The sequence below is a fragment of the Neolamprologus brichardi genome, chromosome 9, assembly GCF_056152115.1.
Source record: "Neolamprologus brichardi isolate AB-2024 chromosome 9, ASM5615211v1, whole genome shotgun sequence".
Lineage (NCBI taxonomy): Eukaryota > Metazoa > Chordata > Actinopteri > Cichliformes > Cichlidae > Neolamprologus > Neolamprologus brichardi.
The window spans coordinates 30,019,399-30,034,333 of record NC_142112.1 but is presented as its reverse complement, the minus strand read 5'-3'; the positions used below and the strand labels follow the sequence as shown (position 1 = coordinate 30,034,333).

At 40.3% G+C, this 14,935-nt stretch overlaps 2 protein-coding genes across 2 annotated transcripts; one reads left to right on the top strand and one right to left on the bottom strand.

Annotated features, from left to right (window-relative positions):
* Positions 1-724: 724 nt before the first annotated feature.
* enkur (enkurin, TRPC channel interacting protein) lies at positions 725-3,715 on the bottom strand. Its single transcript, XM_006799238.2, has 5 exons — positions 3,486-3,715; positions 2,339-2,484; positions 2,020-2,252; positions 1,769-1,915; positions 725-983 (listed from the first exon to the last, which is right to left on the bottom strand). Exons 1-5 carry the CDS (start codon positions 3,713-3,715, stop codon positions 807-809), a joined length of 933 nt encoding a protein of 310 aa, XP_006799301.2. The 3' UTR covers positions 725-806.
* Positions 3,716-3,998: 283 nt separating this feature from the next.
* thnsl1 (threonine synthase like 1) lies at positions 3,999-11,120 on the top strand. Its single transcript, XM_006799239.2, has 3 exons — positions 3,999-4,243; positions 5,318-6,721; positions 7,217-11,120. Exons 2-3 carry the CDS (start codon positions 5,348-5,350, stop codon positions 8,018-8,020), a joined length of 2,178 nt encoding a protein of 725 aa, XP_006799302.2. The 5' UTR covers positions 3,999-4,243; positions 5,318-5,347; the 3' UTR covers positions 8,021-11,120.
* Positions 11,121-14,935: the final 3,815 nt, after the last annotated feature.

The following is a 14,935-nucleotide window of genomic DNA, read 5'->3' as shown; positions in this document are numbered from 1 at the left end:
ATTTATAAAGTAATGACAACATCAGAGAAACACTGTTCAACCATGATATGAGTGTTGACATTGCATCTTTCCCCCAAAGAGGACACTCTGCAAGTTCCCTCTTGGCAGCTACACAACAAATGAAAGAAAAAGATGTTTATCTTACAGGTGACTGAAAGAAAAAAATGTATTGGCTGATATATCATAATTTTAAATGCCCAAAATAGTGAATTTAGTATTGCTCTTAAAAATCCTGCATCATTTGGGCTTTAGTCATGAAACAACCTTCAAACTCAAAAGGCCAACCGTTGGAGGGGACATAAGCGCAGGAGGTAACAGTCATAGTTTCAGTATTTTAAGGGTTGATCTTCTGCCAGCACTCATCCACAAAAGTCAGTTTAAACTGAGATCATGCTGGAAAACAACAACAACCTTGTAATCTATTTTCCCCTGATAGCTTTAAAAGAGCAAGAGGGTTAAAGGAAGTCTGTGTTGAGCTTGTAACCTGATTTATGTTTTGAGCTTTTCTTCCTCTGTTAAAATCTCAAGGGAACTAAACAGCAGAGTTTGTCATCATCAGCCAAAACTTTCTCTCATGTCATGACACAGCACAACAAATTTATGTTTTTGGACTACATATGGAAGTGGCCCAAGTCATAAATTCATGTGAGTGTTGTTTGTCTGAAAAAAATCTTATATTTTGTATTAGCTTTGTAAAAAAAATGAACTGACACTGCAAAAAAAATACAGTAAATCAACCAGTTTATTTTCCTGATGAATGGGGCAAATAACAACATTCACTACACTGCATCTCATCACTGCTGAGTTTAATCATCTTTAGGTATGTAGATGATTTTGAACCTCTCGAATAAATCGATGTCGTCCTCCAGCTGCTTCATTTGCCTTTCGAGGCAGTCCTTGGTGGCCCTCTGTGACATAGTGTCGATAATGAGGGGAAGGGCCTGATACTCGTGATGCAGCTTATCCCAGGTTTCCTTCAGGCGCTGGACAGAAGATTTGGGGAAGGAAATGCATCAATGCCACAAGACAGACTATCTGTATTCAAAGCTTTTCTGAGTAAACAGGCATCAGTCAGAGATGTTACAGAGGGTAATTATCTAAGAAATCCTGCTGAGTAAGGAAGGAAAACTGGTATTTTGCAGCCAGAGTTGGCTTTGGTGTATTGTTGTACATTTTTGCATGTGCAGCAGTTAAAGAGGAGAAATCTCTTGAACTAAAAAACAGTATACACAAGTATGAGAGCTCTAATTAATTTGATGTTACATGCACTTTATACAAGTTTAGTTGTGAACATTTTTATAAGTAAACTCGGAAAATGTTGCTGGAATGATCTCAGAGATCTCAGTTTTTGTGCCTCATATCCCGCACAGGGACAGACACTGTGTTGTGTTAATGGCTAAACATTAACATTGTTCTGTGCCATATGAATCACTGGATACCATATCACCCATTCACACGAGGCAAAGCTTAAACACAAAATAATGATGCCCACATTGAGAAATCAAGGATCTAAAGTTAAATATCAACGGTCCCGCTAGTCTTCTGACTTCTTACTGTAAGTCCTTATATAGAAAAATCTAAATCAAAAGTTTAAATGAAAAACTGTACTCTGACAAAGAACCGTCAACATTTACTTTGACTGAGAACAATCTAACTGTCATCCTACAGCTTCACTGTGTTGTGAGTAACTGAAGTTCAAAACCCTGCATAACTCAAGTTAAATCCACTAAATTGTAAGATCCAGCATGGTTCCCCTGCATCTATTTACCTTCAGGATGGCTTGTCTCTCCTCCTCTGTCATGTGTTTCATGGCCCTCTGCTCCCGCTCTGCTCTTACAAAGTTTTCATACTCCTCTCGAGCCCTCCTCTCTGCTTCGCTGCGCTGCTGGAGGTACGCTGGTACTCTACCAAAGTCCTTCATGCAGGGTGTGTTTTATGAGCAAATATAAACATGATATTATTCTAGCATGCTTTATGTTGATATTTAAAAGACTGAAAGTAGCAACTGTAGGAAAATACCTTTCGTGTGATGAACTTTGGGACAAGCCCTGAGTTTTCCAGCACCTGTTTGTGCCCCTTGCTGGTGTCTACGCATGCAGGCTGTGGTTTCATTGGCACCAGTTCAGGTGTATCCTTTACAAAGTCCCTCTTGGTGTGAATTCCCATCAGTGGTTTGTCATTCCTTCTGGGGACCGGAGGTTTCCTCTCAGTGAAAGAGCAGGTTTTATGAACATCTGTGGAGCTCTGCGTCTCTGAAACATGCAATTCCAAGAAGCTCATATTCACCACCTCAAGGCAAACCCACACGCTAATAAAACGGTCAGACACATGAACTCACGTTCAGGCAGTTTGGGCTCTTTCGAATGCTTCTTGAGGAAATTCTCTGGAGATGGCAACTCCACTCTGGCAGGTCCCATCGTCCTTATTGGCTCCTTCACCAGTTTTCTCTCCAACATAACTGCAGGCCTGAATTTTGATACATACCTTGAAAAAAAGAAAAAAGAAAAAGCAACACATTAGTTGAAGCAATCACTAAAAAAAAATTAAAAACAAAATTATTATTTTTTAATTAAAAATAAATGAAAACCATGCTTTAAAATAAAAGAAAACTGAATTGATATACTGTACTCACAAAATTTTATATTATAAATGACTATTTTTAGTCTTTTCTGCTGTTATTTTTAAGTCAAACTCGTCAACAAAATAGGTAGTGATGAGTTTTTTTAGTTTTTCATTTTAATTTACATAACAAATTGAAAGAACATTAAATCAACTACATTATTACACAATACTAGATTTTTTCCCCTATACTATTTTTTAAAATACCGTCCAAAAGCTGCGTATCTGTTTTACGACCTAATCGAAATTTACAGTAGTGTAGAACATCTGACTAGTGTTCTCGTGATCAGTGGGGGTTTACCATACCTGTTCGAAGCGAACAGTTCACTGCGCATGCACGCAGTAAAAATGTCTAACACAGGACTGGGTTCCCACCCCCAGAGTCAAGCTACTTGCATGTAATGTCTCCTCAGTTACACACAGTAAAAGCTTACAAGGAACGAATCCAGGGTCTTTACTAAAACATCAAACAAGTATAAAATCTCTCTAATTAACTCTTTACATACCTAAAAGGAAAAAAAGAAACCTTTAACAGACACCAAAACGTTTCAATAAAAATGAGCAAACATACTCTAAAAACAATCTCAATAAAACTAAAAGCAAACATTTAAAAACGCAAATAAAAACAAAGCTATAGGATTGTTTTTCTTTTCTCTTTATTTTAATAAAAAATTCTCTGTAAAACTACAATTTACTACTTACCCCAAGTTTATTAGTTATTTCTGGAAAACAAAACAAGCAAACAAACAAACAAAAACACCAACGACTTTGTAAAATGTCAAACTGATGTCGTGGTTTTGTTTTGTTTACCCCAAATAATAGTTTAAAGCTAACTGCGTACTTTGAGCTAAGTTGAAGCAATTTACCTGGGCGCTTTTTCCTTCTTTTTGTCTTCCACTGGAAGGAGATTGAAGGCACTTTCTGGAAGATGAACATATTCAGACATCATGAATAAAGAGGCGATTAACGAAAGAGTGCTGTAGCTTCTTTTGAAGGCTAATAGCCTTAAATTCTCCAAATTTGTTTGACACCGGCTAGTTGCTAGGAAACAAGAACAGCAGATGTTGCGTTCATGAGCGGTCGGAAAGTGTCTCATTTAGGGTTACATCTTGTTATTTTTGAAAGTTGCAAATGTAAAATGTTTCCCGTTATCCATTAAATTGCAAAAAAATATTCTTGTCTTCTTGCTTTAAGATTACTAGGGCTATATGGTATTTTCGCGTGAAGTTTGTTTGGTGTTTAGAAGTAGGAATTTTCGAGGCAAACTTGAAAGCAGCAAAGAGTTCTGCTTTGCCTTCAGATTTTCTCTTTGTTTTGTCGATTTTTCTAGATGTTTGCTAGAACTTCGCATTCATTGTTACAACTGCTAAGCTGTTTGGTTACAGTTTAAAATGTCGCTGAATTTATATATAGTTAAGCAATTTTTCTCTTTTTCTTTTTTTTTGCTTCCAGTGATAAATATAATTTTGTCCCTTTAGGCTCACCGTAGTTATTTATGGCGACTGTTGTGGAGACTGTTGCCGTAAAGAGTTCATTTTCTTGTGTGAACTAACAAAATCCCATAATTACGTAATTTACAAAGTCATTAATTAGCAGGTGGAGCTTATGGAAAGTCGTTATTTGCGTAAGTGTATTGCTCATTCAATTTCATTTACGGTCATCTGTGAGTGTCCTGAATAAGCCGAGAAGTTATCCCAGCCTTTTACGATATTTTATCAAAGCTTATGAGCTTGGTAATTACAACTGCAGCTGACTTTAAATTCCTCGGCTAACTTCCTCTCTAAACTTCGAAAGCAGAAATCTAAGCATGCTACTGATATCTGTAATTATACCTTAACGGTCAATTTAAATGAAACAAACTGACCTACGTTAAAAACAAAATACTTTTTATGCTGCTGTTGAACACTATTGAACTGTACGAATTATGAAAAAAAGTCCTTGCAATGAATTCGAGTTTTCTAGTTTATCCCCCTCAGACTGAATATGGGGTAAAGCACATGTTTGCGTGTGAAGTTTGAAGGTTAAAACTCTCACATCAGGCATCTGAAGGACAGATGCACTTGATCTGGTTTAAACAAGCTTACGAACTTGTATAAAATCAAAGCGGAGGTTTGTTTTTATGATGTTACCTGATATTTTGTTAACCCCACCTTCCCAGTAGTCAGATACTGATATCTTCAGCAGATATTATCTTTTCTTCTGCCTGATAATCATCTCGCTGCCATTGTAAATTAGGTCCTCTCGCTGTGTACAATGACGGAGAAGGCATAGAAATGCTGTGCCTAAAGTGGGACAGTTTTCACCATATTTGGACATCAGTGCATGTGACTAAAAAAGGGGAGGTGTGCCTGTCAGTGCACTTAAATGTACTTGCCATGTAACTGCATATATGCTTGATAGGTCTATTATTACCCATCTTATGTGATTGGAAAAAATTCTGTTTACATTTACAGCTTTAGTATGGCTTTTTAGGGCCAATCTAAAAGCAACAAGAGTTATTGTCTAAATGGTAGAGATAATGATTTTAGAACAGTGTCTTCTTATCTTTAAGATGTTAGGGTTGTGACAAGATTATATAATACTTTTCAAGGTCTGTCAAAAAGCTAACATGCTGACTTGTAAATTTAGGTGTACTATAATCTTAGAATACCATTGTTCTAAAAAAAGAAATAAAACTGAAATATGTTCTTTTTCACAGGGGTAAGGGCAGTTGTCATTTAATTCCTGAATGGGTTTACTGAATACAAGCCAGCTTCCAATAAGAGCTGCCAAATGGTGCCTGAGTTCACTGTCTACACAAAAATCATGGCTTTCTGCCAGATCCACCTGCCTGGGAGACAAGAACATCCTGCTCATGGGTCCTCCGGGAGCAGGAAAAACTACGGTGGGGAAGATAGTGGCCCACAAACTAGGACTCCCTGTCATAGATGTTGATAATGACGTCTTGGAGACGGCATGGAAGATGCCTGTTGCCGCTAAGTTGGCAGCAGTTGGCGGAAGGTGTTTCTTGGAGGAAGAAGGTCGAGCTTTGTGTAACTTCTCGGCCTCTGGGTGTGTTGTTTCCCTGACGGGCTCTAATCCTCTTCATGCTGAAGCAATGCAGCATGTCAAACAGAGCGGGCTGGTCTTCTACCTGGATGTGGACAGTGAGGACATCTTACAGAGACTCACCAGCATGAAGGTGAACAGGATAGTGGGTCAGGAGGAAGGGGTATCCATGAGGGACATTTTGCTTTACAGGAAACAGTTTTATGAGAAATGGCTTGATGTAAGGGTGCTGTGTGGAACAGGAGACACAGTGGAGGAGGTAGCAGAGAAGGTGCTGAAAGCTGTGGAGAGATACCAGAAAAGTGATGAAGAAACATTCATTTCAACCCGATGTGATAGCGCAGGATTGTCCAAGCAGAAAATATACTTTAGTGATGTGGTTGTGGAGGGTCTGGCTCCGGATGGAGGGCTTTATGTTCCCAAAAATGGCTTCCCAAAGATAGGCACACGCGAATGGCAGAGGTTAGTTGAGATGTCATACCCAGAGCGAGCGTTAGTTTTACTTGAAAAGTGCATCCACCCTCTGGACGTCTCTGCTTTGGATCTCAGAACAATGATATTCAAGGCATATGGGTCAAACTTTGCCAGCAAGGCTGTCGCACCTGTAAAACACCTCGCCCACAATCAGTACATTCAGGAGCTTTTTCACGGCCCCACCGCCTCCTTCAAGGACCTCGCTTTGCAGCTGATGCCTCAGCTCTTTGCCTACTGCCTCCCACCCATGTGCAACTTCCTCATCCTGGTAGCCACATCTGGAGACACTGGCAGTGCAGTGCTCAGTGGCTTCAGCAGGCTGAGCGGGACTGACAGACACCGCACCGGCGTCCTGGTGTTCTTCCCGGAGGGAGGAGTGAGTGAGATTCAGAAGCTCCAGATGATGAGCTACAGGGAGGGCAATGCCAGGGCTGTCAGCGTCCTGTCAGACTTTGACTTCTGCCAGAGAAATATCAAGAGGATGTTTGGGGAGGCGGGGCTGACAGGGCATCTCGCTGTAGAGTACGGCACAGTCCTCAGCACCGGCAACTCCATCAACTGGGCACGGCTGTTGCCACAGGTAGGTTGATGATCACAAGATTTTTATAAATATAAGCATTTAATTATAACATTACAATTTAATAAGCTTTTTTTGTAGCCAACATTGTGATTGCTTTGGTTGCCAGCAGACTTCCATGGTTACCAAAAAAAGTTGTTTCAGAGCTGCAGCCAACATGTTTTAAAAAACTTTTATTTTGAAGGTGAGTGGTGTCCATTTCTGGTTTGTGCTGCAAGGAAGTGGAACTAAACTTCAAACTATGACCCCAGTATGCTTGTGAAAGAAGTAGTCTTTCTTTAAAATGCAGAAACAGGAATACAACGTTATTGTAAAGTGAAATTATATTGTGTTTCCCATTCTGTTGGTTGTGAAAACACTAAAAGTTTGATCCAGGTGTTTTGCTGTCCTTCAGGAATTCACCTACTTGCTGAGAGTCTGTGATTTTTAGTCAGTCACAAGGGCAGTATTATTTTGCAACATTAAGCAAAGTTTTACTAACTTTTTCTCCTCTTTCAGGTGGTCTATCATTCATCAGCCTATCTGGATCTGTGCAGGGATGGTGTCATCAAATTCGGCGATCCCATTGATGTTTGCATCCCTACTGGCAACTTTGGCAATGCCATGTCAGCTGTGTACGCCAAACAAATGGGCATCCCGATAAGAAAAGTTATCTGTGCATCCAACCACAACCGTGTCATCGCTGACTTTATCAAGACAGGCCAGTACGATCTTCGGGGACGGTCTCTGATGCTCTCCCACTCCCCCGCTATAGATATCCTGAAGTCCTCCAACCTCGAGAGATTTATCTACCACGTCTCCGACGGAAACAGCCATCTTGTCAAGGACCTGTTCACACGCTTAGACAGACAGCAGCACTTTCAGGTTCCCGAGCCTCTTCTTGGCACGATTCAGCAGGAAGTGCTGTCTGGCTGGTGCTCTGAGGATGACTGCTTGGCCGCCATCCAGAGAGTTCACACACAGACGGGCTACGTCATGGACACACACACGGCTGTGGCTAAATTCGTCGCTGATAGGCTGCAGGATGGCTCGTGTCCCGTAGTGTTTTGTTCCACGGCTCACTATGGGAAATTTGCTCCCGCTGTGTTCAAAGCTTTGCAAATCCCAAATATTCCAGAGGATCCCACTGAGCAGCTCAAGAAGCTGGAACTTATTGCATCCCGACCAGAAATGCACAGAGAGATGATAAAATGCCTGAAAGAAAGTGCCAAGAGGACCCACAGCATTTGTGAAGCAGAGTACAGTGTGCTGGTAGACCAGGTGGAGAGCATGATACAGGACTCCTTCTTAAAAGTTATGTAAAATGATCCCAGCTTTTGTTGATGTCCAGCTTCAAGTAATTAGCCAGAAATTACAAAAGTACTCTTTTTCTTTGTCCTCTTTGTTTCATCCACTTGAACACATTACCAGGGGTGCACATAAGTGGTCTGCAGATGTGCATTCGCTGTCAAAATAAAAGACGCACACCAAATAAGAAGTTGCAACGCGCATTTGCGTACATAAGATTTTCTGGAGGAGGACAGACATTTGTTTTGAACTCTTAAAGATGTCAAAGAAGCAAGCTCCTTTAAGCAATTACTTTGGTGTTCCTCCACCTCCAAAGAAATGTCAGGAGTCCGAACCGCAAAAGAAGTGCGTATTCTTGGAGATGTGGTGCAGAATATGCCGTGAAAATCCCACTCTAGCGGACAAAAACAGTGCCTTTTATATGTACGCAAACACGCGTTGCAACTTCTTATCTGGTGCGCGTCTTTTATTTTGACAGCAAATGTGCACCTGCAGACCACTTATGAGCACCCCTGCACATTACAAAAGAAAAAACCTAAAATCTTGATTAACATGTCAAAAAAGGGAAACAAATGAGCGAGCAACCTCGTGAAAATGCATTTAAAGACAAATTAAAAAGGTAAATCTGTCTGAGCCCCCAGGATTGAGAAAAATGAACATATTTTACACAAATTATACTCTAATAGAGCTTTAAACAGCTTTATTACTCATTTTATTGATTATGCAACATTTGTTCTCATGACAGTCTGGATTCCAAGCTCACTAGATGGGGATGTCTACCCCTTGGCTACTGCTGCGTTTCATTAACAGTATATGGATGTAGATGCAGGGGGAAGGTCAAATACCAGTAAAATATGGTGTAAAGTCAATATTGTTACTTTAATCACACATTTCTGCAGTAATAAAATCTGACTGTTAAATCACTTTTTAATTATAAAGTGATGTTTTATTCACCTCATCTTTTCTTAGTAATTTCCGTTTTTTCCAGTATTGACCGTGTAAACCTGGAGGAGTTTAATAGTTGCTCGATAAGCTAGAAAATGCTTTTTTTGTCATAAAAACCAGACTTCTGACATATATAGCACCGTGTAAAAGTCTTAATTCATCGCTTGATTCTTAAATTTGTTAATTCCAAGGAGCTAGACTTTTTTGCAGTTGTTTTAAAAGTGGTCTTGAGCAAGTCCTCCAACCTTTCTGAAGGGCTTTCTATGGCTACATTCACACTGCAGGTCTTAATGCTCAATTCCGATTTTATGATCAAATCCGATTTTTTTTTGTCTGCTTGTTCACACTACAAATAAAATGCGACAGCAAACGCGCTCTAGTGTGAACGCTCAAAGCGGCCCGCATGCACAAAAGAAGACTTCACACACAACGCGCTCTGTTTAGACCCAGAGCAAACAGTATTGTTTGACAGATGGCCCCTAATATAAAGACTTCGGACTTTACGTTTCCCAATTTTTGCTTTAAGTTATTTACATAATAATGTAAATAACCTAATAATTATCCTTATTGCTGTTTAAGAGAGGAGCGGTGCTTCAAAGGATAGTTGCAGATTTCTGTCAGAATCTGCAGATTATACAGTACAAATAAAATGTTCACGTTTCCCCAACGTTGTCTTCCCAACAGTTTCACTGACAAATACACTGGATGGCCAGGAAGCATTCGCGATGTCTTCTCGGGCGCTTCTCTGGTGCTGATAATTGGCTTCTGTCTTGTGTCGGTGACGTAAAAGACGGATTTAATGCGACCTGACCGTTCAAACAGCAGTCGCTTTCTAAAACATCGGATATGTATCGGATTCAGTACCACATACGAAAGTGACCCAGATCGGATTTGAAAATATCGGATTTGCGCCGTTCACACTGTCATAGCATGATTGGATATGGGTCGCATAGGGTCAAAAAAATCGGATTTGATGCGCTTTCGCCTGCAGTGTGAATGTAGCCTAAGATCTTTGGTAATTGACTGCTTTTTCACCCAGTTTCAGTCCAGTCCTTGAACATGACCCTTTTCAGAATGTCTACAGGCATCTGTAAAACATGATGGTGGCTCTGTCATGGTTTGGAGTTAGCATTTTAGTCAAAGGTGGCGGTCTTGTCAAAACTGATTTGTTAGATTTTCTCAGATTTTGATCCACCATGGATCTGAATAGTGTCTAATTATCAACGGCTTAATTTATCAGCATGACAATGGTCCCAAACACACTGCCAGTGCAGTAAAAACATACCTGGACAGAAGAAAGAACAATGGAGCGCCATCGATCATTAACTGGTGTCCTCAGGGCCCAATCATCTTGACTGAGAACAGAAACAAAAGGCAGCCAACATCCAAAGAAGGGCTGCGAATGTCCTTGTGAACTATTCATGAAGGCCACTAAAGTTTCCTATTTCCTTAACAAAATATCACCAAACTACAAGTGGTCAAAGACTTTTGTACTGTATGGTATCGTCGTGGATTTCGATGATAAGAATGCAGTACGTGAACTTGTTAAGGTGGTGGTTATGTAGGAATTAAACAATTTACAGTTATTCTTCCCAGATGCCTCTCACATGAGAAGGAATAGAAACAGGTCTGTGGGTAATTTCTCCATCCTCAGCTGTCACCATCAGGCATTCAGAAAGGAGTCTAGTAATTTAAATCCAGGTGCTGCCTCAGCAGCTGTGGCAAGAGGAAGGGGGAAGATACGTTTCATAGATCTGCAAGATTGCTTATGGCTGCAGTTGTTAAAATAGATGGAAAGTCAGGCCGGATTTGACGAAGCACTTTGCTAGCATGCCCTCTGATCTGGATCACTTTCTCTCTTTGCAGGAAGTGAGAAGAAGTGTTTTCTGTAATAGTAACTGGTAATCTGGTTAACACTTTAATATCACAGGTGGCTGTGTAGTACCTATTAGGTCTTCTAGATCTAAGGTTTATCAGCTCGTTTGATTGCCTTTTCATTATTCATTAACTGTAGTTGCTATTGTTTGTATTTTTTAGCACAGTCATGTTTATGACTCTGTCTTGTACTTCCTACACTCCTTCTTTGAGAGTGTATAAAAAAGGGGCAAAACACACAAATTTAAAGGCCCTAACTGTATTCCCCATTCAAATTTGTATCAAACATCATACATCAATAAAACCTTTATTTTTATTTATTCTTTTGTTATTTAAGGGAATGTCGTAATTCATTATTAGAACCTTTAGTCTTGCATTGGTGTTCCTAATTTGATCCCACTGTTTTTCAATCAGAAAAGTCTAACCGAGTCAGTATTGTTCCTTAACAATCACTTTGTCGCTGCTTACATTGTGTGTGTGTTTGTTCTTCCACACTTACAGGATGACTGATCGCTTTTCTATGCATGAATATATTACAGAACACACTGCACTGATTCTGTGCGTCACCTATGTGTCTGCGGTTTGTATCGCTCTGAACATTGGCCTTATAAATCAAGCTGCTTGGCAGGTGAATGTAAAGAATGGGTGGGAAGGAGTCTGGAACCACATGAGTGTGGTGTGCAGGTGTGTGACTGTTAGTGTGTGTGAGTGGTGGAGGGAACGAGACAGCCAGCTGTCGCTCAGCACCTAGTGACCCACGGCTGGGTGAGCAAGGATAATTGCAGGTAGCAGCCTGTTCCCATCTCCTTAATGTGAACCACTGGCATAATGGAAACTCCTCTTTAACAGTGAAGGGAAATAGAAAAGAGAAGAAGAAATGAATGCATCGCAGGAGTTTAGAAAGAAAATCCAGTGGACCATGTTGAGATTGTGTTTCTGCTTCTAGCTGCTTGCTTTTATAAAGATTCTTTATATAACCTATAAAACAACAGCACTGCCAGGTAATTTATTAACCTGTGGTGTTTATGAAGAAGTGTTGTATGACTGCAGTCAGCTGTATTCGGTTTGGGAACTGGGATTTTTCCCCGCCAAAATAAATAGAATACATACTAAACTAAACACAACTAAAAATGATAGAATACGGTTTTTGAAGCACTGGAGCTACTAAAAAAAACAAAAACAAAAAAACACTTCAAGGAGGATCCAGCAGGGCCAGGCCAGACAGATCAGCAGTGATGTTGTCCTTTTGCCTTCAGAGCTGCCTGAATTCTTAATGGCACAGACTCAACGAGGTGTTAAAAACCTTCCTCAGACATTTGTTCCCTTTTGACGTGATCGGTATCACACAGTCGCTGCTAATTTGTCGACTCCACATCTACGATTCAAATCTTCCTTTCCCAGACATCCCAAAGGTGCTCTGTTGGATTGCTATCTGATGACTGTTGAGGTCATCTGAATAGAGTGAACTCATTCTTATGTTTAAGAAACCAGTCTGAGATGATTTAAACTTTGTGACACAGCGATCAGAAGATGTGTACACTGTGGCCAGCAATAATATTCAGCTAATTCAATTTAATTCAAGTAAGATGGTGCAAATTGTAGGCTCAGTTTCCTGTTCTTAGGTGACAGAAGTGACACTCTGTGTGGTCTTCTGCATCAAGGATCAACATGTTGTGCACTCAGAGATGCTCTTCTGCATACCTTTGCTGTAACAAGTGTTTATTTCAGTTACTGTTGCCTTACTGTCAGCTGTGAGCTATCTAGTCACTCTCTCCTGATCTACTGCATCAACAAGGTGTTTTTACCACCCAGTGAGTGTTTTCTCTTTTTATGACCATTCCCTGTAAACCATAGAAAGTATTGCGTGTAAAAATTCCAGTAGATCAGCAGTTCCTGAAATATTCAGACCAGCCCATCTGGATTCAGCAACCATGCCAGGTTCAAAGCCAGTTAAGAGATCCTTCTTCCACATTCTGATGCTTGGTTTGAACTTTAGCATGTTCTCTTGAGGCTATGTAATTGGCTGACATGATATTTACAATAGCAATTCTAATGAAGTGGCTGGCAATGTGGCACAGTCAAATTAAAACTGCAAGCCTTTCCGCGGTTAAGTTTAATGTGTGTAAAAATATAGAATGTTTCCCCTGTCTTTTCAAATTTTACACTCATTTGTTGTATAAATGAACTGCAGCTTCAAACATCCCCACAGAAAGTCATTAGCATTGGTTCAGCGTCATTTTACTGTCCCTTGATGCTTTGAATAAATGCTATTTCAGAGTCTTCTCCACTCTGCCAAGAATAAAGCCCACAGGGGGAACAGTTAATCCTTGTCCATCTTGGCACATTAAAAAAAGGAAAGCATTGGCATATAATTCTGGCACTAAATATTGGTACTGAAGCAAAGGTAAAAACACTCGCCCACCATTGCAAAGATCTGAGTTAAATTCTTGGCAGCTGGCCGCGTGCTTTGGTGAGAGTGTTTGGGTGGAAAGCCGTTAATAATAAAGTTTAATATAAACATTGTATGGGTTTAGGAGGTTTGGGTTTTCATCTTCGTCATTTGATTTTCGTTAATGATACGATTATGATATTACAAAGGTCATCATGACTGGTTTAGAAATGTTTTTTCTTTGAAGGGTGCCTGTGCTCTCCCTTAGAGGTAGGGTGAGGAGCTCAGAGTAGAACCATTGCTCGTCAACATCAAATGAAGCCAGGTTTTCCTAGTTTTCTACAACACATTCCCTAACACAGGAGGGAGAGAAAAGCTAATGAAAGTGTCAACTTTTACTCACCCACCTGAAGATGGTAGCTTTTGGAGTGGAACAACTCATTTGCATGCTGATGCAAACTGAGAGCTAAAGAACAGACACCAGTGTTTGTCTATTGTTTACGGTCTTTAATAGCCTTAAAGACAAAAGGCAAGTTGAAGAAAAGATTTGACTTAACCGATGTCTCCACCAGTCTTCTGCCAGCTGTCTGCTGGAATCACCAAGAGAATGAGAAATTGATGACCCCACGAAGGACCTCTGCAAGATGAGATATGAGCTGTGGCTCGAAGGCAGGGCTCTGACTGACAGCTGAATGACAGGGGTTAAATGATATCAATGGAGACAAGCTTGGAAGTGTAAAACTAATCCTCCTGGATTTTCCCACCTTGTAGAGCCCAAGTGTTGCTAAAGTCCAAACACATTTTTATAACTGACCTTCAGTTGTCCCTTGAAACATTATGGGGGAAATTATAGTTCAGTGGTGGTAGCACGTTGGCAGTCCACAGCATTTTGTGCCCAGCTAGGAACTGCCTGTCTACCTACAACATCTGTTGTCAGATGAAGGCAGCATCTAAAACACTGTTTATGGTGCAACTATTGAATTTAAGTGCTGTTGTTGGTCCATCATGGAGAAGAGCAAGGTTAGAAGACACAAAGAGCTGGAAGGAAACTGATTGGAACACTGCCTGCACGTTGTTCGCAGAACATTTTTGATCATCAATTGTTTTGTTTTTTTACAATTTTCTGATTCCTGGTGAACTTCATTGTCAATTCCTTAACTGTTTCCTGTTGACTGATGCCCAGTGCCATCCACGTCGAGTGAGGTGCATTTGGACTGCATGGAAACATGTTTGCATTGGTTGAGAATCACTCTCTGTAGGCAAATACATAACAAAATCCACAACACTGCAGTACAGTAAATTTAGTGTGAAGCTTAGGTTACAATCAGGTGTGGTTAGCTGGAGATCCAATGACCGAATAGTCATTCCTGTTATAGTTCAATGATGTTGACTTGAAGTACACTGCCTGGGGTGCCCGTGCAGTTGAATTATAAATATATTATAATGAATTACAATCAATTAAAAATTCTCAGAGGACGAGTCTGTGTGGTCACAAAAACTCCAAGTGAGCCAAAATGTGTCACTACAAACCACGTGATAATGTTCAGTCTGGTCACTGGCCAGATGTGTTTGGGTTGGGTACTGTGTGAGAAAAGTGTGAATTTATGTTAATTTCACAGCTACTTGCAAGCCTTCATACACCTATAGTACATTTTGAGATACAAAATGTATTGTAGAAGTGTACTATAGGCCAGAGTACCACAAACCAGAGTGCCGTCATG

Excerpts from the sequence above, each read along its gene's own strand:
- enkur (XM_006799238.2), bottom strand. The coding sequence starts at position 3,715 with ATGAGACACTTTCCGACCGCTCATGAACGCAACATCTGCTGTTCTTGT. Across the intron at positions 1,916-2,019 it reads CAAAGTTCATCACACGAAAG|GACTTTGGTAGAGTACCAGC; the intron begins GTATTTTCCTAC and ends CCCTGCATGAAG. Across the intron at positions 984-1,768 it reads AGAGACAAGCCATCCTGAAG|CGCCTGAAGGAAACCTGGGA; the intron begins GTAAATAGATGC and ends TCTTCTGTCCAG.
- thnsl1 (XM_006799239.2), top strand. The coding sequence starts at position 5,348 with ATGGGTTTACTGAATACAAGCCAGCTTCCAATAAGAGCTGCCAAATGG. Across the intron at positions 6,722-7,216 it reads GGGCACGGCTGTTGCCACAG|GTGGTCTATCATTCATCAGC; the intron begins GTAGGTTGATGA and ends CTCCTCTTTCAG.